Raw genomic sequence first — 26,603 nt, forward strand, 5'->3', positions numbered from 1 at the left:
CACTACAGTTTGGTTCATAATTGATAATAATGACAAGGTCATATATGATTGTGATTGTGCATTTTTTTCTTTCTTAAATATGAAAGGGATTTTTTGTGAACTTTCCTTGAGCCAACTGCTTCTACATTTGGAGTTCATGTATCATACACAAAAGGAGATGTGCTAGTTTCTGGTGTGTAAGAATTAAATTGCATGAGTCACTGAAGCTTCAGCTCTAACCATTTTGTATAGTGTTGGAAACAATTCTCAAGTATGTCTGGCACAATTTGTTGCAAGCATCCTCTGCTCAGGCACTATTAAAAACAAATGGAGTTTGTAGGCAGAACAATGCATTTCTGCACAAGCTCTAGCAGATTGTACTCCTTGTGAATCATAGGGAAATAGAGCATGCCAAGGAAAATCATTCTCCTTCCTCATGGACATGAGTTTCCTTCCTCCTAATGGATATGCCTTTCTTGTACAATGTCCAGCACAACAGATGGCTTGAATGTGGCTATGTCCTTTGCTTTCTACCATGTACAAACAAAAAATAAGAAGAAATAATAGGAGTAATTCTGATATCAGGTAATAAAAGGCATTACAAGCATTCCCTTATTACTTAAGTTTGGGTAAGCACTGGTATCCCATCTTACTTTTCACTTATAGAAAAATACCAAGATATCTTGTTCTTACATTTGCTGGAAAATTTTAGCTAATTAAAATGAATTTAGGACTGTGGTAGAACCTATTTCCTTCCCATGTCTTACAAGATATCTGAAGGAAAAGGGGAGGGAGTTAGTGTACTCACACTTCATTGCATGTTTTGGTGTATTCATACACCACTGCATGTTGGCTACCTAAAGTCAGAGGAGATGACCACAGCAAAGTTAGTGGTAAATCACCTGTCATGTCATATTGGGATGAAATGCCAGCAACATGGCATAATAGGTCCTATTGAGAATCAAATTAAAGCAGCTGCTTTGAGAATGTTTAAGCCATGAATTGGAAATACTATACAGCCAAACACAGGAAATATACATATTTTATTTGGAAGGCAATCATTGTTCAAAATGAAATGTATTTACCCAAAAGAGGGGAGAAGGAATAGAAGAAGGATTGAAAAGGCTTGTTGGAATTTGGTTTAACATTCTTTAATGTTTTCCTTGTTGCATCTTTAATCAATCTTCAGATTTAATGTTCCTGCAGAGTTAATTTCATTAGTAACATTATTCCTTCATTGCAAACTATCAGACATTTTCCCTCAATTTCTTGCTATTAAAGAACTTGGCTTTCCATCTGGAACTATTGCCACCTATTGCCACTTCTTACTATTATTATGTTTGTAAACTTCTTGATTCTAGCATTTTATCACATTTTATAAAGTACAAGTCATAATTATGGAAATGTTTGGATATTTGATCATATCATCTTTGTAAATAGAAATTATTTAACATACAGCCAGATAGTGCTTATTATCTGATCAGAAGCTTTTAGCTTAAGTCAGACACAAAAGTAATGTAGCAGCCTGGGTAAGCAATAAAAACAGATCAATAATTCATACATGTGTATAAGACTGTAATTATATTTGATGATTGCTATTATTGTGTTATATGCAAACAATCTAAATTTAAATTGCACTGGGAGTAAGATGAAACTGCATTTGCTTCTTTATAGTTGACTGAATTAAGCAAATCCCTGTTCATAGGAATTCAACCAGAAACATCCAGGAAAATGGAATGCTACAACTTCAACAGCCAAATAGGTTGTGACTGAGCAATGTGCATCTCTGCAAAATATACCTGCTCCAACACATGAGTGCTTTCTAGATTGCAACTAGATAACCACCAAGGGTTCAGACAGTATGACACTGAGCATGTGTTCATTTTCGACACCAGTTTCTTCCACAAAGAGTTTATAACTTGATAATACAGTAATTTCTTAGTTCATGTTACCAGAAATATGTCTCAAGATTCCCATCTTGGGAATCATCAAAATTATTACTGTGTGCTATTACTTTTTTTTAATCTTTAGAAGATGAAAACTAATAGAAATTGGCTGCCCACTGAATGTTTCAATAGAAATGTCTTCATAAGGCAACCTTTTACTGTCAATGCCAAGAGACTGCAAGATTCAGAAATGAGTGACCTATGACAGGAAGGCTTCTGTGCTGTATGTTTCTCAGACCAAAAAGAGAGAGGGAGAGAAAGAGAAAAATGCATAATTTCAGGATGAGTAACTATTTCTGGAAATGTCACATTGCAGCATCCCTGGCTCTGCTGTCTGCGCTTATGATATTCTCGACATTGCCAGTGTATTTACTGGAAGATTCAAAGAACAAAAATCTCCTGATTCAATATGGACACCAGTTCCTGATGAAAGAGTGCCGAAACCCAGGTACATTTCTCTATTGCATGCACAGTATTGCCAGGGATAGAAGTCCTTTGGTTTTCATTTCATGTATAGTGTAAATGCAAGAGTGGAGAGGTGGAGGCAAATGCAGAAGCAATCAGCATGGTTCATACAAAGGCAAAAACCAGAACCTCTTATTCTTGGTAAAGGATTTGGTCAGGCAAGCAGTGGCGTAGCATGGGTTGTCAGCACCTGGGGCAAGGCAAGTAATTTGCGCCCCCTAACCCGTGGATTTTAGCACTGGGCGGCCGCTGCACTGTCCCTCCCCCAGATAGTCCCTCGCTCTCTCTCCGCACCGCACCGCACGCCTGGCACCACCACCCCCTCCACAGTGGGCGGCGACCCGGCGGCTCGGATCAGATTCACACAGCCAGCACTGCAGTGAGAGAGAGAGAGTGAGCCAGGCAGGGGCAGAGAGCTGCGAGTGCGAGCGCGCCCCCCAGATGTTGCACCTGGTGTGGCCAGCCCCCCCTGCACCCCCCACGCTACGCCACTGCAGGCAAGTGAGGAAAATTATGGTAAGCAAGCAACCAATCTGTATAATTTATTTTTAGAAAAGGAAAACTCAACATTTTCCTAACAAAAATATCAAGGTAAGAATTTGACATACAATGACATACAATAACCTCAATGTAGGTCATTCTCAAACATTTTCATTCATAGGCAGAAGCAATAAGTTAATAGAAAGGATTGTCTGCAAACATGGTATGTTTGCATTGTTATTGTCAGCTAAGACAATGTTGATTCTTTTTTCTTCTAATTTTTAATCATATGATTATAATTGATATAATAATTTTCATTATTAAAAAAGGAAACTACTGTAAGCAACAGTATAATACAAACATAGACAAATGTATTGATTTGTTGCTTTTGATCTTAACCTACAGAAAAGAATTACTCATTTTTTTCACCTTTTTTCTTTTTAGATTTTTTTTTATATTTTAGTCACTTCAGTTTTGCCCTTCACTAATTCTAATGAAAACCTCTGCAGTTTTCTCATATACACTTTGTTTGTGTATATAACCTTATAAAAGGTTATATAACCTTATAAAAATCCAGTACCGCAATCACACTTATAATTTACAAAGAAGATAGAGTTTTTTTTATTTAATTCACATGTACGTGTAGTTACTCAGCTTGATGTTGATTTGCAGGGGTTTCCCCACCCCCCTCAGTTCAAAGTCGGTACAATCAGCATTACCGCAAACAAGAAGAAAAGTACAGAAAAAGGTACCAAGGGGAGGAGGGTATAGTCAGCAAAAGAAAACAGATTCTTTTGCTGCCAGCAAATAACTATTTTGGCCCAATTGCCATAATATATGGGAAGATTCCAGGAATAAACTGATCATATTTGTACTGTAATCCAAGATAGATGGCACTGTGTCTTACCATTAAAAGGCCCTACATATTAATGCTTTCAAGGCTCAAGTTTTCATACTGACCAAAAATAAAATATTCTTGGGAACCATAAGAGGTTGCTTGCTCTTTGTTACTGATTGCATTTAGTCTTCAAGCTGTGTATTTAAAGCAGCTTGATATTACACTTCCAGGAGAAAAAAATGTAAAAGATTTCCTTTTGCTTTCCACATAGTTTTCTTAATTCTAAGAGACTTACATTTGAAATATGCCTTAAAAATAAACAGAACATTGCCAGACTGTGTGTTTGTTGGAGTACCATGTGGGTGGGTGAACTGTGAGCACATCTTTACAAACTATAAACTTACAAATGTAATATTCTGTTAAATATGTTTATATTTACTAAATAGTCCTAAATGTAATACTCATGAAAGTGACTGCTGAATGCTGAGCTAGGATCATGGAAAGACTAGATCAAAGACAAATACAAGAGACCTTCAATTGGAAGCCTTATGTATCATTCTGTTTCTTCTACAAAGCCTCTGGCATGTTCTCAGCTAATAGCAGATGCTTATAAAAACAGCTTGTCTAGAATATTTGCAAAAAGAAGCAACATAATTATATTTCCTTCCAACCTGTTTTTGATTTAGGCCAGGTTCCTGTGCAGGCTCCAGTTCACTTGAAAAATACACATCCTCCAATGAATTTCCAGATGACACACTAAATTTCATCAAAACACATTCTCTCATGGATGAAGCAGTACCATCAGTTGTGAACAAGCCTTGGTTTCTCCGTACTATGGTTAGGTAAATAGCTTTTCTTCCTATTTATTTCACTAGGGGTTCTGTTCTATCCCCAAATTTGAGATTGCACTCTAATTTAGAACTTGTGCATGTCTGTCCTGGTTCTCAATAATCTAGGACTTTAACTGATAATTGATAATTAAGCAAAAATGATAATTAAATTATAATTAAGCAAACAGGACAGTTCTTGTCCCCCAAAATCAGCACCGGGAACAATATTATTTAAAATATTGTTGTAAAATAATCTAAAGTCAGGGTATTGAAGGAAAGGAAGTAAGTATATAGATATGATCAAATTATTTAAAAGCCTTTGAAGAGATTTAATAGAATCTCTCTAAAATAACTATATTTTGAAATCTAATGCTGAAATAGATGGGCGATTAAAGTAGTCAGTTATGGCATATTTCAGGTTTTTATGAACTAGAATAGGCATGAGGTAATTGTCATAGAATTTTTTGATAAATTGTAGTGACTAGAAGAATGCTCCTAATTTTTTTACCAGGTTTCCCTCAAACCATATTTCAAAGAAATTCTAACTTCTGTGTTTACATCTGAATCACTTTTTTAAATGACTCCAATAGAAAATTCTAAATAAAATAATAGGTAGATGAAGGAAACATTGGCTGGATATAAAATTTCTGTGGGATGATTTCAGGATGTACTGAGGTCTGTCAGGATTTGTTAAAGAAGCTTCATCGTTTATACAAATGTTCAGAGGGTAATGTTGACATCCAAATAGTCCTGTGTCAGCATAAGAAAAGAAATAATACTTTCCTCCTTCAAAATCATATAAACCAACAGCCTTCAGAATCTGTAAATTGGGGTGTCTGGAAAATATACCAGCTGATATGTAAACTTCATTTTACAAGTAGATTTGCACATTGCTGTATTCATACACATTCACATGTATAGGAGTGTTTACTTATTTAAAGTAAACTTACTTATTTCCTCTCGGTGGGGAAAGGGTTTAAACAGTTTGAAGAAACTGGTTTTCTGATTAAGAATCCAACAACAGTAAAATATGTTAATCATTATTTTCACATTGCAAAGCATAAGCTTTGCACATATGCATGCCCTATATTCTGTATACAGCTGTGCAGTGTTTTGATTCAAACCAGACAAAGGTGTTGCACATTGCTCCTTCAAGAAGCTACTGACTGATATATTGAAGGTGCACATGCCTGATTCAAAACACCTTTGTCATTGAGAGAGAAACTTATAAGCTGTCAACTGTTCAGATGTGTTGTAAAGCACTGAATAGATACATAAATCAATCTTGTGGTAGCTTCATCGTGACCCAGACTAAACCTGATTTTATGCTGGGAAAACGGTTTCTCTCTGTGAAAGTGCAGAATTACATCTGAATAGATTTTTAAAAAAGACTATTGTAGTGATTAAAACTATAATGCTATCATTCCAGATACCGCTTGACGAAAATTGCTGTAGATAATGCTGCTGGCCCAAATCAGAACCATACTGTGGTTTTCCTTGGATCAGAGAAAGGAATTATTTTGAAGTTCTTGGTCAGGACAGGGAACAGTGGTTTTCTAAATGACAGCCTTTTCCTGGAGGAGATGAGCATTTACAACTCTGAAAAGTGTGTATCAATGCTTCTTTCTTTTATTATACTATTTTGCAACAAATTAGTTCTGAATTCCTATCCATCGTTTTTTTTTTCCTGATTGGGGAGAATCCCTAGTGCAATTATTATTATTTTTTTAAATAAAGGTTTCTCTTTTATAGTGCTATAGATTTATGAAAAAAGGTTAAAACCAATAGTTCCCAGTAAATAATTATACTAGAGAGAGAATTATATACAGTTATCGTGTTTCCCTGAAAATAGAACCCAGTCTTGTTTTTTTTCCCTCCAAAAGAGGCACCAGGTCTTGTTTTCAGGGCGTGTATTTTCCACGGTCTTACCTTGCGGCAGCGGCACCAACAGCCTCGCCCAGCTGGCCCACTTCTGCAGCCAAAGGAAATGTCTCTGATGCTGAGAATGGAGCTCCAGATTGACATGTGCCACACGTGTCCCAGCCTGCATTTAGCCGTCAGAGGCCTTTCCAGAAATGTAGGCCAAAGCTCCATTCTCAGATATATAGGCATTTCTTTTGGCCACAGAAGAAGTAGGCCGGTGAGGCAGGTGTCATGGGAGTCCTGGCTGCAACAATAAGCGGGTGTGGGGCATGTGGGGTAGTTCCACCCCCTCCCCTGCCCCAGCTTGATTTTTAGGTGTGCACCTTGTCCCCAAACTAGGGCTTATTTTGGGGGTAGGGTTTATATTATGCCCACCCCCAAAATCAAGCTAGGGCTTATTTTCTGAATAGGTCTTACTTTCGGGAAAACATGGTATGTAGATAAAATGCCAATAGTAGAATGTGAGGCATTTAAAGAAGACTCTTTCTCATCTCTGAGAAAATTATTTGGGATTTTGTTTGAACTTCACTCCAATTGTACCTGTGCATCAATACTATTTTTCAACAATTACTTACTGTCTCAACTTCATTTTTTAAAAAATATTTAATTAAATACCTTTATTTTTTATTTCAAATATATATAATATATTCTAGTTGAATACCTCACATGAAAGACACCATGTGTGTCAAGCATCCTTACACCATGTATGTAAGGATGTGGGTGTACAATGTCTTAGAATGAGGGCAAAGACGTTTTGGCCAAGCATAAACTATATATTTTCACTCCTTGTTTACTGATGCCAAAATGGTCCATAAAGGCTTACTTTCCATGTGAAAAAATGAAAAGCAATGCTATTCCCTTTCACAGTTTATGACAGCTGCGAGTTAGGATATTCTCGAAAATATGATGGTTATAGAGCAAAAGGTGACAAATAGATCCTTTCCTCCCATCCATTAATCAGCACCTTCTTCCGTTGGTTTTCTCAAACCATACCAGAAAGGAAACAAATCATACATGTGACTCTCCAGCAACTTCCATTACTTCCCATCTCTTTGGTGCACTCCATCAAATCGTAAAATAAAAGATTTAAATTAGATCATCCAAATATATTACTCTAAGTGAAATATTTGTGTGCACCTGATTTTATTCTATTTTATATTTGTTTTATAATCAAAGTTTTCAAGACTGATGGAAATGACTGTTCAACCCATTCATCCAAATTAGGTGCAGCTATGATGGGGTGGAGGACAAGAGAATTATGGGCATGCAACTGGACAAGCAAAGCCACGCCCTTTATGTAGCATTTTCAAACTGTTTGATAAGAGTTCCTCTGGGAAGGTGTGAGCGTCATGGCAAATGCAAAAAGTATGTATTCCTCAGTATAACTTCCTCTGCAGTACATACACTGACTTGTTGATACTGACACAGAAGTAATAATATCAAAGTATTTATAGAATGATTTGTACATGTTTCCTCTGTTAAGGGCCTGCATAGCTTCTAGGGACCCATACTGTGGATGGATGAAAGAAAGCGGAGCATGCATGCAGCTTTTACCTGGAGCAAGGTAAGTTTGTGTTGGCTATGGGAGAATGTATTTATTTCAGTTATAATACTGAGCAATATTTTTTGAACATTAGTTAGGAGCTTCACTGAAAACTATAGACAAAAACATGCACGACAAAAAAAAAGGAAGTGACTTGATTGCATGCTTCTTATAGCCTCTGTTCCTAGAGTGGTATTTCAGGTGGACTTCTCTCTGATTAAGGATGAAGATACATAAATATTAGGGCTGTGCAATGCTTTAGATTCAATAAGTTCTGTTTATTTTAATCAAAAACACTACAAAAAGCAAGCCACATTCTAAATTGAGATAAGAATTATAAAGTTGCTATTACATCTTCTTCATCAAAGAGCTTTGCAGTGGTTAGAATGCAGTATTGCAGGCAAATTCTGCTGACTGCCAGCAGATCAATTCTCACTGACTCAAGGTTGACTCAGCCTTCCATCTGGGGTCAGTAAAATAAGGACCCAGATTGTTGGGGGCGATATTCTGACTCTGTAAACCGGTTAGAGAGGGCTGTAAAAGCACTGTGAAACGCTATAGAAGACTAAGTGCTATTTCTATTGCAGCATTGATGTAAAGAAACTAGCGCTGTGTTAGCTCTACACAGAATTGATCTAGGTCTGACTTGGTGCTTGGTTTTTTTCATCTAGCTCAAAAGATCCTCTTGAGACAGATCAGATTGTTCTCATTTTTTCCAGCTCAAGACTAATACTGACCTGCTAGTCTTGAACATTTTCTGTTTTCTCCTTCGGAGCATGACCCTTGGATGCCCTCTGGTTTTAGAAAATAAGTGCTGCTGGGTTCAAGTTTGCCAAGGTTTTAGCAAATTTGCCAAGTAATTATAACAGCATAAAGTTTAACCTTAACCCTAACTCTGTCATGCTTGTTATTTGTATGCTATTTGGAGAAGTTTACATGGGGAGCGATAAAAAATATAATTGAGTTATTCTTGATGAGTGAATTATTTTACCAGTAATCTGTCTGCCCCAATTTGCACCATTTGTTTTCAAAGACCACATCAGAGTGTCCTGCAATAGTTTTAATTAATTGATGACCAAACCATGAGTGGTCCATATGGAGTTGCAACTGGTGTATCAGCCAAAGCATAGTAAATGACTTCCTGACCACAGCTTCCATCTGTTGCTTGAGAAGGAGTTGAAAGTCCATCAGGACTCTTAAGTTTATATTTTATATTTTTAAAGAAAAATATTCATATAGACATGTTCTCTTAAAGAGATAACTGAAAAGTCAAGCAAAATGCATTATTTCATGCTTGCATTTGTGCAAATATTAAAAACATAAATTTCTTATTTGTTTTGTTATCTCTATGAATTCTGTGTGTGGAACACGTATGTGCATTAATTCATGCTTCTCTCTATTTCTTTCTGTTGTTTAGATTGGCCTTTGAGCAGGACATAGAACATGGCAATACTGATGGCTTGGGTGACTGCCAAAGTAAGCAAAAGCATTTTACTCATTTATTTTAATTTTACATGAGAGAAACTGTATACATGCCTCACTGCTGCTAATTCAGAATTATTAATGGCAGAAATTATATTTAAAAAAATCATAGCAACAATGGAAACAGTGCAAGGTAATTTACTTTGTTTTTAAAAAGGAAACATTTAAGGAAATGGGGTTTACAAAAATACCATATGTTCAAATGACAATCATTCTGGAATTAAAATCTAGCTCTGAAGAATAATTAGAAAATTTCCCGTAAGTTCTATGTCAAACATGAATTAATAATGGTGATTGCTTTTCAAGTTTGAACAAAAAAGCGGAGTTGTGAAGCCATCGGGAAGGAAAGCACATATTTAACCAAACAGACACACAATCCTTTCATCTTTATTTTTTTTATGTACGAGTAAAACCAGAATCCCTGACTTGGAGATTATGACATGGGGGACAGTGAGCTCTTTCAAAACTTGATTATGATATACCTCAATATTATTTAATTTGAAATATAGTTATCTTTTTGGCAACAATAATACAATCACAAAATTCAACCAGCTTAAACAATAAAACAGCAATTTAGGCATGCATGATGACCCTATATTTCATCTACTGACCTTCAGATTTTGATATTGAGGATGGTTAAAACAACAATGACAATAAAATATATTAAGATCTTTTATGTTTTATTTGTAGTCTCATGATATTTGGCCGCTTTTAAAATTATTATTTGGGGAGAGGGGGTTATGATATTTTGCAAAATGATGTGTAAATACTTGCAGTGCAGAGGTTTTCTATCTTAAGTCAAAGACTTCACCAGGCTCACTCTGACAATTGTTTCAGCCTAAGATGGGAGATTCTGGCATTTGCTGTTGATTCCATATTATTGTTGTTACCAACATTGTTGTTCTAATTATTATGATAACTATCTTAAATGATCATTGCCTCTTTGCCCCACTATTTTGTCTTCTCTAGAATTCTCTAGAATTCTTATTAAATCAGTCTCAGTCACTGTCTGTGAAAAAGAACACAGTTCTATATTTTTGCAGGAGAAAGGAGTCAAGCATGACATTACCATTCTCTGGCAACTGTTAGCTTCCTTACGCCAAGTGTTTCAGATTATTGAGAAAAAAATCAAAGGACATCTATATGTCATTCAATCTTGATACATCAAAAGAAGAAAAATAATATAAAAATAATAGTTTTTATTTCCCTTATTATTATTATTATTTTAAAAAATGGCCCTAAAATAGGAAATAGTTGGGGGGTGGCACTATGTCTCTGGGTCTATTAGACTTAAACCTCTATGGCAATGTATTAATACAACAAATTTTCATGCAGAAGAACAGCTGACTCTGATTGGAGCTACAAATGTCTGGGGGGAAGGAGGTTTTTTGCATATTCTAAAAAGTCCCCTTTCATGCCAGACTTGTTCACTTCGAATCATTCTGGTTCAGCCCTATGAAAGTGAAATAAACATCTATTCAGAGTTAGATTCCAGCTACAGATGTTTAATGCAAATGTACATTTGTTTAATGCTACTTTAAACAAATAAGTGATTTATTTTGACTTGGATTATATTTCTGCTTGGAAAAGGTTTAAGGTTTTATTTAATTTATAAAAATAGTTTGCCGTTCTCTTTGTGTACAGTTTTACATTAGCTCTATTTATCTTATATTGTAATTTTAATATTTTGAGATGAGTTCAATGCTTTTTCTGTGTTTGTGGTTACATTGATTTTTGCATTCACTGCAACAGAAAAATAGCATACCAGTTAGGCTTGGTGAATGGGAAGAATGAGTTGGAGGGTGAGCCAAGGTTTATATTTAAGTGAATAGGGTTAAATATGGGTGAAAAGAAAATAGGCACAAAAATAGCAACTATATTAAGTAATAGTCTCTTGTTTGCTTAAGATTAATGGTAGAACAGTGATCTTCACCTGAAGGAATACATTTAGAGTACAAAGGATGGAAAACGAGAATTGGGTTCCAAAGTGATTTCAATTTATGTGATGCTGCTTCATTTCTCTTAAGAACATCTTTGAAGCAGTTTATAGAGATTTATAATGCATTTTAAATGCATCCTTTCTGAACAAGTTAATCAAACTTTACCAGAAGTGTTATAGTACTGTTTCAATTTTAGCGAAAATATACCAACTTCCAAATAACCTCAAGTTATTTGTCTGTTGTTTGCTTGCTGGTTTTTACCTTAAATGAGGATGAGAACAATTCAGGGTGGGAACACTTCAGTTCACATTGGCAGAGTATTTAGAATGCTTCTAATTAGGTCAGAACAGCTGTCTTGAGTTGAAGTTTGAAATTTACATGGTGGCTCAATGGGTTAGGATGCTGAGCTTGTCGATCAGAAGGTCGGCAGTTTGGCGGGTCGAATCCCGAGTGCCGCGTAACAGAGTGAGCGCCTGTTACTCGTCCCAGCTTCTGCCAACCTAGCACTTCAAAAGCACATAAAAATGCAAGTAAAAAAATAGGGACCACTACAGTGGGAAGGTAACAGCATTCTGTGCGCCTTTGGTGTCTAGTCATGCCGGCCACATGACCACAGAGACATCCTCGGACAAGCGCTGGCTCTTCAGCTTTGAAACGGAGATGAGCACCGGCCCCTAGAGTTGGAAACGACTAGCACGCATGTGCGGGGGAACCTTTACCTTTACCTTTAATATATGTATAGGTAGACTTTATAACAAGATTAAAGCATATATATTTTATGTTTTCCAGTGTACATGTCTGAGAAGGTCAGAAAAGCACAACTGTAACTAATAATAAGCATTCTCTGAGATTAATTAAATGCTTAAAAAAACCATACACTTCTCCATCTTAGTGCCTTCCTTAGAAGGAATTCAAGAAATCCCATCCAGAAATCCAAGTCAGTATGATCAATGTTATGCTAGCGCTAAATTCTCAAAGTTGTTGTTCAAACCATCTGGATGGTACTATCAAAGTTAGAAAGTCTGTTGAATGCAACAGTAAGAGGTAAACCGAGATCAGAGATTATGTGATTCCTTGGCACTTTCCCTTTCTGCCTTTTCACTTTACCACTTTTAAAGGATTCTAAATATGAATTTTTCCTTTATTCTGCTATCTTTAACCTCCCTTGAAAATATCCTGCTTCTTAAAGAGGCCACAAAAAGATCACAGTAATCTTGTTGCAGAATAAGAAAATGCAGTTAACATAAACTGATCATAAAATATCCTTGAGATTTTTTTTTAAAAAAGGAGAGCAGCATTTAACATTCAAAACTCATTAACAGCTTTGAAGAAGTTAACTCCTCCTTAAAATTGGTCTATTGGCATTAACCTCAAAAGAAACATTTAGATGCCAAAAGTATTTTAAATTATTGCTTCTGTGCCAAGCCTCTTCACAAACCAGCCAGATCTTAATTCCTTTGGTGGCAATTAAGGATAATTCAAGGTATATTGTGATTTCATTTTAAATATTTTTCTTCATAATATTAATTATTTTAATTAATTAAAATGAAAAAAGATCCATAATGTGTGACTCTACAGAGAAAAAAAATGATTCATTATATATTTGACATATATCTAGTCTGACTCTAAGCAAGCATCCAATATATGAAGATTTGGAGAAATTTACTTAGCGACTCAAACCTTTCATTCAAACCCTAAGCATTTTAAACCCACAAATTGATTAAGTTGCTTCTGAAATCCATGAGAGGTCTTTAAATAAGGCTTGAGTTCAGTAATGTTGCATCAAAAATATCAAAATAATGGTCACATCTGTGCAAGCCTCATCGCCTCATCTCCTTTTTATTTACATTACAACGCACATAAAAAGGGTGGGGTTTAGATACTATGGTTACAGCTGCCATCTTGATTTTTTCACCATCCTCAATCACCATGCTCGAGTGTGTAATCTTTAAATATATATGCACTTCTTGATTTGTTCAAATATTTGAGGCTCTGAAATTAATATATGAACTATAATACATATTGTCAGTATTTATATCTGTTTTATAAAAGCCATTTCTGTAATTTGACAAATAAAACTTTGATACTTAATAGACAATGACTCATAACCAATTCCATTTTTACATATACTATTAGCATTCATATTTTATATACTATCTTATAAATAATTATTGTAATTTGATTGTCAAGAGCGAGTCTATCTGTCTTTCTCCTCAGACTATTCCAGGATAAGGAATCTGGAAGCTAGTTAGCATTTTGCAAAATATTCTTCTATGAATGCTACATAAGGTTCCATGTACTGGAATAATCCCATTTGATAGCTGTAGTTGGACTCTTCTTGTATAAGATAGTGCTCAACGTAAGCCCACAGTTGAAACCAGAATCTCTGTGATTGAATAAAGAGGTTGTTAAGCAAAAACATTAAAACACTCTGAACTGTCATTAAGTGAAAGGGTATAAGTCAATGACTATCTGTATGATTCCTAGTTTTCTGCCCCTATATAAAGTTTATCTAATACTTTAAAATGAAAACCAAATAATTTCCTTGGATTCACAGTTGCTTACAATAGAATTTGAAACAAAGATATTTTCATTACATACTTCACTTTTATTGCATAGAATTTTAAATGAATTTTTAATTCCAAACTTACTCATATATTCTGTCAAAATAAATGTGATTGTTTGAAAAGTGCTTGCTGTTTAGCCATATAAGGAACATAGCTAACCTGAAGAGATGACTTTTCCCCGTAACACTATAGGCTTCCATTTTTTAATGCTCCTTGGCAGAAGTTAGCCTATTACAAATATTAGTGTGCTTAACACAGCTTACTCAATGAAAAATGCTGCTTGTGGTTCACAATTAGTTCTGGTTTTCAAGGCTTACACTTACACTTAAAAGATTTTTAGATACAGAACAGTAATAATTGGAGAGGAAAGATCACTACAGTATATATTGTTTTTCTGTCATGCCTATCCTTTATTTTTTTCAATTTCAATTTCTCCTTTATTGGAACTCAGTCTGATATGTATTTCTACCTTGATTGGAAAGTGCATATTCTTGGAACATCAGTGCTTTGAAAGCTCTCACAGGAGTATCTGAGAACAGAATTCTCTTTGCTGGGGTTGAGGGATATCTCAGTTTTAGGTACTACAGAATTGCACTATATGATTTACAGTAATTAGGACTAATTACCTGATGAATGCAAAAGCAGTATGTTTGTTTTGAAGGCCTAAATGGCCCATCTGATGTACAAGCATTCCTTTATATTTAGATGGTCTCCTACATCGCAGGTGCTGTTTCTCATAAAATGAACTTTGATCATGCCGAGGGAATGTTGTAGATACAGCAATTGTGGTAAAATAGATAATTTCAATATTTTAATATTGAAATGTTAAAATAGAAATGTGTAATGATAAGACTGACAATCCTCAGTGCAGAATCCCATTGAAGCTAACATCTTTATAAAATAAGAGGATACATTATGGAAGAAAACTTTCAAGTACTGATCCAAGAAGAAGTGTATAACATATATAAGGGACTGATTCTAATCTTCCTAAGGAATGTCTATCTGAGATTGAGGAGTAGTACTGATTTTCCCTCTGTCTGTAGTCACATAGAGGTTCTCCTCAAATGCAGGATTCATTGCTTAATTCAGGATCCTTATGCTTCTCTTTAAAAATAACCTCCCCTCCAGCTTTTTTTTTTAAGTACAGTAAAAATATTCTAAAAAATTATGACAAAATCCATTCTGATAGGCTGATTTCAAGACTGGATGTCGTCAAAATATCACCAAACTGTAGCAAGGATGTATGTAAATTAGAACCTGTGGAAAGAGAATTTAATGATATTCGAAATAATTTTTTCCCTTTCCCTCCTTTTCCTTCTCCTCCCCTCTCCTTTTTCTTTTTTCAGATTCGTTCGTAGCACTGAATGGTAAGGAAATTCCCTAATAATTTTGTATGAATACCTGTCTGTGCAGATCAGTTTCAAATGAATCATGTTTACAAACTTGTCCAATATTTCCATATTTTATTTTATTTTAATATTGTGCAATTCTTTTCATAGACATTTCAGCTCCTTCATCAGACCATATAATGTCTTACACTACAGTGTATGGTCAGTTTTTATGCATTTTTCAAATCATCTTTGTTCAGTTCCTTGTCATTATATTAGTTTTGATCCTACAGCAGATATTGTCATTTCCATTTTGTGGCCTAGTTCACTAAACTGATACAAAATTCCATTAACCCTTGAATTATTAAAATTATATTAGTCATTTCCCTATTGGAAATCTTCCACTGAACTTACTGTAAATTCAAGCCATGTCGCTTAGAAATTCAAATGTTTGGGGGAAAAAACCCAATTTTTTATAATTAAATGTCTAAAAGAGTGGCAGCTTTATTCTCCATCGCAAGACCTAGGGACTAGAAATACAATATTTTTCAGCATTCAAACAGTGGTCAGAATTTATACTTTGATACAGTTAAGAGCAGAATCTTTTGTACAGGATAGAAAAGGGAATAGAAAAATGGATTTGTATACAAGGAATGAGTATTAAAATATAACACACACACACACACACACACACACACACACACACACATATATATATAATTACTAGAGCTGCCTATCTCAACCAAGGTATCTCGGTGTGGTGAATAAAAATCAATAAGAACCATACATAAAACAAAATCCTTATTAATAAATATCATAAAAGTGAAAATACAAACCACAGGATGGGGAGGGTAAAAATAGCCACCTCGACAATGGAGTCATTTGAGCAAGTGTCCAGCCACATGGAATCCCCAGACCTGGCAATACAGCCAACACTTGAGGAATTTTAAGATATAACTATTCCTAGGTACTGGTTGGTCATTGTATTATTATGAAGATATTTGTCTACATTGTACACTCAAACAAACAGCAGCATTAAGAGAATACTGAATGTTGAAAAGAAGAACAGTTTGAGTCTGGTATAGTTTGGATAAACAGCAGTTCAGTTATAACATTTTGATTTTAAACTGCTTGTACCCAAAAGGTTTATCATGTTCTTGTAAATAATCTTGTAGTCAGTACACAAATAAGGTAGCCATTTATGAAAGCTGTTTGTTTGACTAGTGCTAGGGCTACAGTGACAGCCAGTTTGGTGTAGTAGTTAAGGCACCAGGCTAGAAACCAGGAGACTGAAATTTATTCCTGCCTTAGGAACAAAGCCAGCTGGCTGACCTTGGGTTATTCATTTTATCTCAGCTCTGGGAAGAAGGCAATGGCAAACCACTTCCAAAAATGTTTAGTCCAGGTAGTTTCCAGGAGTCACCACTGACTCAAAGTCACCCCAAAGTGGGGAGATATGCTACAACATCCAGGTTGAAATATCTGGATGACCCATAGACAAGCAGCAAAGGTAATAGAACTACGTGGATAGAACCAAATCAAGTTACTGTAATTCAGTTAAAAGGACAATTTGGAGGACATAGACAACACAACATGCAATTACATTATTCATTTATTCAACATAACTGATTAGAATTCCCAGCTTTCAAAGGGAACAATCTTCAAAAAACCAGTATACATCCAGGATGTCTCCCAGACCATAAAAGCATATGTTTAGGACAAAAACATGGGAAGTGAAAAGGGAAGGAGTAAGAGTAACTCTTATTATCGTAGATTCTTTTAATTTGCAACTTTCCCCTTAGAACTGTGCTTCTTAACTAACATATTATGCATAATAATTCATATTTTTAGTAAACATTATATAAATATTTCTTCCCAAAATAACAAGTTCAGCCTTCCATCCTTCCGAGGTAGGTAAAATGAGGACCCAGATTGCTGGGGGCAATTAAGCTGACTTTGTAATAATGCCGCTGGGTGGGGCGAAATCCCTAATAAGCAGGCATATACATAGAATGAAGGCTATTGCTAAGCACATTGATTTGTGCTTCTTAGATTGTAAGCTGCCCTGAGTCTTCGGAGAAGGGCGGGATATAAATGGGATTAAAATAAAAATAAAAATAAATAAATATCATTTGGAGTTGCTGTCTGTAGTTTATTGCCACAAAATTCATAGTATGCATTCAGTTGAATCTAGCATCTCTTCCTACACTGTAAGGGATTTTCTAAACAGGTTTTTGCTAAAAAAAATTCTGGCCAGAAAAAAAGTATTTTGTCATTTTTTTCCAAATTCTGAAACAAATATATAAATGAAACAATTAATTTTAGGGGGGAACAGACAATACAGCTATTCTCATATGGCATTGAAACTCCCCCAGGGCTAGCTGAATAGATATGGCGTCAAATAATTCTTAGCAGGTGATTGCATAAAGGAAAAAAAATACAACTATGATCCCAAAACAAGAGAAGAAACAACTCAGTCAAGAAAGAATGTGTTTTTTTAATTTTGGCCATTCATGGAACTGTTGGCAGGAGATGAAATTTCAACCACCACTCTGATCACTTGCCAAAATTAAAATTGTTATAGTTGTACACATTTCAAAACCACTTTGGAAAAATTGCTTTGGCACTTAAGATTAGCACCTATAATCAAAGCAGATGCATTTTTCTCAGGTTTCAATGTAAGCCTGAAAAAAGGCATGGATGCTTTAATGAGTTGAATTGATCCCAATCCTTAAAGCAACTTTTTTCCATCTCTTACAGCATTTATTCAGAACTATTTTTAAGTAAAAATATTTTTTTTAATTTTTCAAGCTCTTTTCTTGTATAATAATGCACAATATCACAATATTGGCAGTCGTCCTGTAGTGTAATCATACAGCTAGAAGAAGTAAATATCACTAAATTCAGTTAGCTTATTTCCCTTCATAAGATAAATCCATTTATGATATCCAACATGCAATTGTTTTGTTTGTAAATACTTTTTTCTATTTCAACCATGTAAAAGCAGAAAATTAGTTATGTGATTAAGAAATTATGTCTGTTTGAGTAAACATTCACATAAATCTTTTTGGCTTATTTCCTGGGGAACCAAGTACAGTGATGGAGGGACATGCAGTAGCATATTTCCAAATGCCCAACACATAGATGTCTTTGCTCGCTATAGTTACTTCCCTGTGTATTAAGTCTCATTTTTGGCCTCTCCACTGGAAGATCAAACTCCAGTAGTATATATATATATATATATATATATATATATATATATATATATATATATATATATATATATATATATATATATATATATATATATATATATATATATATAAGCTACAAGTAAAAAAGCTGCACATTTGCCCTTTTCTGCATAGTGATGTCCCACGTCCAAACTAACCGTGCTAGCTGAGCAAAGTACAGTACCTCTTTTGTTAAGAAACCAACTGAATGATACAAAAGGCTTTCTTTCTTTAAGACTTTGTCCTTATCTTCATCAGTTTTAGTGAACCAAGCCTTCATGGTACATTTACATCTTCCCTCCCTCTGCACTGATAATTTAACTTTTTTAGTTCCTTTGGTTGCTGTAGTCACTTAACAAAATAATGCATTGGCCACCTGAATATCTGCCACCCTGCAACATGTACTGTAACTAACTAACCTTCTGACAAATTTTCCAAATCCTTACCTTTCAGTGCTCTAACAAAATCTAATTTCTCTTTTGTATACTACTGTACTCCTGAACTATATAAATTGTATTGTTGTATTCCATGGATAACTAACAAACAATAAAAAGGGCTCCTTAGACACCTTTCAAGCTACAATCTTGAAAGTTGTAAGTAATAATTCTATGCTACAGAGGGATTACAGGTAGTCCTCAACATACGACAGTTTGAGGGATAAGGTTCGTTCTCCAAGCTTGTGGGTTGGGTTTCCGAACATTTCGTAACCAGGCTAGGGAACATCTTCAGCAGAGTTCAGGGGATGTCAGTGTTGTTCTTCACACAGAAGAACACTAATATCCTCTGAACTCCACTAAAGATGTTACCTAGCCTGGTAACAAAACGTTCGGAAACCAACCCACAAGCCCAGCGAATGAACCTTCACCCTCATCCTACACTCGAGCTACAGATATTCGCCACTGTTGCCTGCAACAAATCATTTAGCAATCAAAGTTACAGCAGCACTGGAAACAGTGACTTACAACCGTTTTTCACACTTATGACTATTGCAGCGTTCTCGACACGTGATCATTAGATGCTTGGCAACCTGTTCATATTTATGTCAGTTGCAGGTGTCATGTGATCATTTTTGTTAACTTTCTGACAAGCAAAGTCAGTGGGGAAAGCTAGATTCGCTTAACAACTGTGTTGCCAACTTAACAACTGCAATGATTTTCTTAACTGTAGCAAGAAAAGTTGTAAAATGGAGCAAAACTAATCTAACCAAGGTCTCGCTTAGCAATTGAAAATTTCGGCTCAGTTGTGGTTGTAAGTCAAGGACTACCTGTATATTTTATAGCCTGAAATTTACACAATGTAATTGTATCATAAAAGATGTAAAAGTATAAATCAGTAGCCAAACATATGTTAAACCATTTAAGGACTCAGGCAGCACTTTTAATTTAATTTAATTTAATTATGGGACTTATATGCCGCCCTATCTCCCAAAGGACTCAGGGCAGCTAACAACAATAAAAACAACAATAAAAACAATAAATACAAATATTAAAAGAAATTAAATTTTACAAAGCCCCACTAAAAACCAGTAAAAATTAAGAACATAATTAAAACCCCCAACGTCAGTCCAGGTCAGCCAGTTGGAAAAGGTATGTCTTTAGGTCGCGACGAAAGGACCAGAGATCTGGGGCCATCCGAAGTTCTCGGGGGAGCTGATTCTAAAGGGCAGGCACCCCGACAGAGAAGGCCCTCCCCCTGGGGGTCGCCAGCCGACATTGTCTGGCCGACGGCACCCTGAGGAGACCCTCTCTGTGTGAGCACACAGGGCGATGGGAAGTCATTCCTGGCAGCAGACGGTCCTGCAAATATCCCGGGCCTAAGCCATGTAAGGCTTTATAAGTAAGAACCAGTCAATATATTTGTTTAAAATCCTTTAAAAAGCTGTTTCTGTTATCAGCATTTTGCTCAGTGAATTGTGATATGACTTGGCAACAAGTATTTTCTTATGTGCTACATAGAAATGCACATAAATAATGAATATCACAGTTTTGTGTTAACCCAAGGATGAGCCAGAAGAAATAGCTTGCTAATGCAAAGCCAGATCAATAGTGGCCAGTTAGAAAACTGCCAAAGGGGAGTTTTGGATTTAATCCTTATGTTTATCAGTAAGTCTACTCTAGGCCATATAGAAACATATTGCATCATATTATCATTTTTAGAACACTGAATATTTTCAGAAATAAATAAGTTCATATTTTGGGTCTCCTGCTTAAAATCAGGAGAGTACGGGTAGTCCTCAACTTACCAACAGTTCATTTAGTGACCATTCAAAGTTAGAATGGCACTGGAAAAATAACTTACGACCATTTTTCACACTTATGACCATTGCAGCATTCCCATGGTCACGTGATCAGAATTCACCTGCTTGGCAACCGGCATGTATTCATGACGGTTGCAGTGTCCCCGGGTCATGTGATCACCTTTTGCAACTTTCTGACAAGCAAAGTCATTGGGGAAGCCAGATTCACTTAACAATCATGTGACTAACTTAATAATTGCAGTGATTCACTTAACATCTGTGGCAAGAAAAGTCGTAAAATGGGGCAAACTCACTTAACAAATGTCTCACTTAGCAACAGAAATGTTGGGCTATTGTGATCGTAAGTCAAGGACTACCTGTGTGTGTCAAATTGTGTCCCACACTCGTTAGAGCCAAAGTTCCTCATGAAATGATAAATTCCACATATTAAATATTGTTCAACATCACATTAAGATCCTTAACAAAATTGTACTGAGCTATGCAGTATTTGACATCAAAATAAGACTATACTTGAGCAAGACCTGATCCTATGAGTTAAAGAACCTTCCAGTTTATTATAAAATGTACATTTAAAAAATATGTTGTCCATACCGTTTCAAATATTCTTTGAGGACCTCCAGTAAATATGAAAAATTTTCTAATAAATTACTCTCATTTTAAAATCAGGAGTATATCTCATATTTCTTCACACCTGCACCGACTGATTCTCCAAAATTGGGTTTTTTAATTTATCATTCTACCACTGAGATATATAACTATAAACTTTCATTTTACTTTTTAAATTCTTTATAAAATTAAATCGTTAGTTACCATTCAAACTCTGCTTGTCTTAAGCATCCTATAACTCCAGGTAGCTTGAAGTCTCTTAAACCACCCAGGTTATACCAATTAATCAAAAAGTTTACAATGTTTCAATTGCATCTGTTGCTAAGTGAATATTATAGGTAAGTCATATTCAACATGCAGTCTCTCAAAGTTTAAAGCAGCCATTAGAAATCAACTGATCTAAAGTGTTGATCCTTTATTTAGCCCAAGCATTCCAGTAAAACATTCCACACTAGTTCTAAATTGGATTATTTCACAGTGTCTGTTTCTTGTGTGATTCACAATCAAACTGTAATCACTTTCCTATTAATAACCAAATCTCCCTGGCAACTTCCCAGATTGGAAATGAAGATCCTTGTTTAGTGTACTTGGACTCTTAACATTTGCCAAGATTTATGAGGTGTTATGCACAACTTTCCAAATAGGCCGTAATGTATTAATAACAGAGGGAAAACTCTGAATTTCCTGATTTCTGTGCAGCTTTTTCTTGTTCTACTACCACCTGGTACCCATTACTTCCTTTATATAGTTATAGCTTTCCATTATCACTGAGTTCTGCATATGGCTGAAGCACATGGTTTGTCCCAGGAGCAAATATTTCCTCTAGATTATCACATTAAGAAAAAAGGTTTTACTTAACAGATTAAACCCAAAATCATCTATAGAACTCGGCTAACTGAAGATTTCTGTGTTGAATATAGAGCAAAATGAATATCAAAACCAGATATAAATATAAATACTATTTGTCAAGAGCCACATGCATTTCTAATTCTTTTGGAAACAATTGCTTTCTTGTGCTGAGAACCACATCCCTTTTAAAGATAAATAACATGTAAACAAATGTTAGGACTTCACAGGATTAGTTGAGAGAAGGCTGAGTAAAAAACCCACTATTATGTTGTGGGCTCTGATGAGCAGGAACGAGGACACGCAGATGAGTACAGACAAACTCATACTTTATCTAAGCAGAAACTGTACTGAGAGTCACCCTGCTTCAATATATAGCCAGGCCCTATGGTATTAACCAATCGGATTGAAGCCATGCTTGCCGCCCAAAGTTGACCAATTGCAAGACCGGAGACGTCCTGTCTGAGTTGCTGGAGAACTGTTAGTTCTCCAGCAATGCACATGGTGATATTCCAAAAGCCCAGTACATAACACCCATGACATTTTGTGGGATGAACATGAAACTGGTATTCAGCATAAGGACGCTTTTCTAATCACTCTGATATCAAAACAACATTCCTTCTGTATTTGTATGCAATCTTGACAGATGTTTGGTCACATGCAACCTATACTCCCTCCTCTGCAAGGATCTCTATGAGGTTCAATTTTAAGGATATTAGTTGCAGTAATCCCACTTACACAAAAGTCACGTTTTCTATTTTTTTTAAAAAAAATAGTAACTAAGGCCTGAAGCCAAGATTCAGTTCCTCCTTTGCAATTATCTTTGAATTGTGTTTCCAAATGACTTGTAGATAAATAATATGAAGTTTATTTTCTGTAGCTCCCCATTTTTATATTTAAAGAATTATAATTTTGATAGTAACATAATAGTTTAATATTCTGTAAAGTCCAATTATCAGTTCTGAGACCAGTATTAATGGCGAGCTGATGAAACTAGACTCAGAAACTAGACTTAGTGATAGAGAATAATATAGTGCTCTTGTAGTGTGATTTCCAGGTGAAAAACAATTATAAACCCATTATATCAGGGTTTAAGTTTTTTTTCCTGATAACTCTAGCCAAAAAGAAACTCTTTGAATCTGACTTGATTTCCTGTATCTAGTTTATACATCAGGAATGGCAAGAGTTCCTTAATTGTGGGGGGGGGGAAACCTTATATGAATTGTATGAGAAGCATTAATATCAATTCTGTAAAGCAGGGGATAAGCAGTCTGGTGGTGCAGATATTTTGGGCTTCAGTTAGTACTAGCTTCATCCTAAAGATTTTTGGAAACTATAAAGAACCTGACTGATAACTTTACAAATCCTGCTGATTTGCTTGACATCCTCCCCTTTGTCCTTAAGTTACCTACAATATAGCTTTGCTCCTCTCTACTCAGTATTATTTAGTTCACTGGACTTCCCAGAACAGATGTAGGGCCTGATCATCCCAAAGCAAAGCCATATCACTTTGTATTACTGAGGTTAAGAAGACCAAGAATGCACATTAGCTAAATGAATGGTTTTGCACTGGATGTGAAAAAGAATCATTATTCAGTCCCGAAATTTCAAGTAATCTTTATTTCCAGTATTGTATTCTAAGTTTGTCTCATCTGCAAAATAAAATCTCACTGTCTACCTTTCACTGTAATGTTTTATTCCAGTTGATGTAACCCTCTCAACTTTGACACTGTTGTTACATATCGATTTCAATACCAGCTGCAGCATTTGGCTTCCAGTGGGTGGAGGATAGGTGACAAAAGGAGATAGGTGCTCCCAATTCATAAGACCTTCTGCTGGCTTTTGTTGTTTTCTGAGGAGAAGTCATTTTTAAATAGAGTCTGGCTACATTGATTGGATCTTTATTCTCAACTTGTATTTCATGAGATTGTTTGGCTTAATCCTCCTCCACATTTCATTTGAAGGCATTTTCTATGATGGGCTGCAACAGCTCTAGAACCTACTTTTTAGAAACAACCATATGAGGCCTCTTTTATTGATACATCTCAAGCTTTTTTTTACTTAAATCTATGCAATAGAATCCTCCTAGAGAGCCACATGGCTCCCACCTTGGCTGTTCTCCCAGTGATTAGTGAGCCACTGTGGATTTTTTTGTGTGCCTGTTATGTAGAGTTTCCTTTGGGACACTGGTGGCCTGCATTCTTATTTTATTGTTTCCTGATTTTAAAATGATAAGCCACCCAGAATTGTGTAGAGTCAGTCACTTTCTTAATCATATTATTTATATATTTATAAATTAAAATTATTTATAAATATATTTTTAAATTCTACTTTATCATCTGATAGCATGGAAAAACAAGATATAAATCAAATATATAAATTGTACTATTTATGCCAAACCAAACATAAGTGGAACCGGAACGGCCAGTTTTTATGTAGCCCTTTGTTTAAGTTGAAAATCTATTGCAAAAGACAATGGCCCAGTTTATTGTCAGGTATGGTTTGGAATATGAGATGTCAGAAAGACAAAAAACTGTTGGAGAGAGAGAACAAGTTTGCTTCTCATTTTGGTTTCTCATTGGTTTGGGCCTGTAGCTTTGAAAAAAAATTGTTTCTCTCAAGAATCTAAGTCAGTCTTTAATTATATTAAAGTCTGTAAGAGCTACATCTCTTTTCCACGTTATTTTGTTTCATTTGACTCTGCTCATAACCATGAACTCTGCTCATATTCCAAAATGTTCTACTGGTTTCAGCAACTGTTTTGCTTTGCATAGTTGTAGGATTATTACACAAATAGTCAGGAGTTACACATACATATTTTATTTTTACTCATACCTATACACATTTTATTTTTATATAAAGCAACTTGCAGATAATTCACCTAGCTCACAGATTACCCTATTTTTCTGTCAGATGTTGTCCTGCATGTTCCAAATAAAATGAAAGGAGAGTTTTGATCTACAAGAGCGCACATTCCTTCCTTGATCTGGCTATACAAATACCTTTAGAAATGTTGCTTGCTACCAAACTGCTTGTTCTCACTATCCTTAACTGTATTTATGGTGCAAACAGGACACTCCAGTTCGCTACTTCCCAGCATGTCTACTTCAGACTCTCCAGCCCAACAGGGTTATGATGCTGGAGGGCATATACTAAATTGGAAGGATCACATTGGCTCATCTGAGAATACCAATCCGTATGTGGCTGTTTCGTCCCATAATCACCAAGAGAAAAAGGGTAAGGCCTTGGAAATCATTCTTCCTATGGGGGCAAGGGCGGGGATTGACTTCAGTGTAACTGCTTCCAGCTACTGCACGGTACCATGAAGTAAAAGTCTTATCCTGCTATTAAAAGTGTATCACACACATACACAAACACACCAAAATGAAGCATTTTTTAAAAAATAAATAAATTTTATTCTAGCCATTCATTGGCAATGAAAAACCACACAAAACAAATGCAAGACTATAGGTTTGAGCATGTTTTGATACAAGATTGGAAGGTTTAATTAAGCTCAGATGGTAATAGTGATGATAACAGTGATGGTGATAAGATATAAGTCTTGGCTTTACATTAATCCCCACTTGCACTACAGTGGAGTAGAGTGTGTAAAAGTACTTTTGATTTTTAATTAGTTTAAGCAGCAAAGCAAGTTCAACCCATGAAGTAATATTTAAAAAAATAATCATTTGATATTAAAGGTGCAGTCTACAAGAGCTTCCATGATTCAAGTTCAACTGAAATGACATTCAGCTTGAAGTGCTCCATTCATTTTGAAAGAAATTTTCTGAGCAGATTGTGCTTGAAGGAATTAAACAGAGTTGCTGATGAATGGCCACAGTAAAATGCCACTTTAGTTGGGCTTTTCTTTATCTGTAGTTAAAAAAGAAATAATTTAGTGGAGGGGGTCTTTTCTCTGTTGGCTTTTTAAATTTCATTTCAGAGTTGTATTAAGTTTTTAAGCTCTTTAAATTGTCCACTAAGTGAATTATCAGGTATATTACCATATTGTTTTTCAGGTAGGTAAACCATAAGGCAGCAGTATATCTTATGTGATTAATATTTTTCATTAAAAGCTAGAATGGGGTAGCCACGAAAGAGCATGTATTTAATGGCAAAAAGGGGGTTTCGGATGCATCAATTACTAACTTCAACCTTACTCTTAATGAAAAGAATCTGCTAATTTTCAAATGGAATGATACGGAATCATAAATGCTCAGATAATGAAAACAATCTGCCTCACCAATTCAATAATGCTTCTCAACAGATAGCTTCAACCAATTGATCAGTCTCTACATTTAAAAGATAACGTTTAGAAAATTGATAAAAGCATCTTGTTC

The 26,603-nt window shown here is 35.4% G+C and overlaps 1 protein-coding gene across 1 annotated transcript in view; it reads left to right on the forward strand.

Moving 5' to 3' along the window:
- SEMA6A (semaphorin 6A) overlaps window positions 1-26,603 on the forward strand; it is a 158,148-nt gene that overhangs the window by 112,354 nt on the left and 19,191 nt on the right. The window contains exons 11-19 of the mRNA XM_083356251.1: window positions 2,242-2,373; window positions 4,395-4,550; window positions 5,968-6,144; window positions 7,686-7,826; window positions 7,945-8,025; window positions 9,422-9,480; window positions 15,340-15,360; window positions 15,493-15,543; window positions 25,336-25,500. Coding sequence (XP_083212377.1) covers window positions 2,242-2,373; window positions 4,395-4,550; window positions 5,968-6,144; window positions 7,686-7,826; window positions 7,945-8,025; window positions 9,422-9,480; window positions 15,340-15,360; window positions 15,493-15,543; window positions 25,336-25,500 — 983 coding nt within the window. The remainder of the gene's footprint in view (window positions 1-2,241; window positions 2,374-4,394; window positions 4,551-5,967; window positions 6,145-7,685; window positions 7,827-7,944; window positions 8,026-9,421; window positions 9,481-15,339; window positions 15,361-15,492; window positions 15,544-25,335; window positions 25,501-26,603) is intronic.

The sequence above is a fragment of the Vipera ursinii genome (genome assembly GCF_947247035.1).
Source record: "Vipera ursinii genome assembly, chromosome: 2".
Lineage (NCBI taxonomy): Eukaryota > Metazoa > Chordata > Lepidosauria > Squamata > Viperidae > Vipera > Vipera ursinii.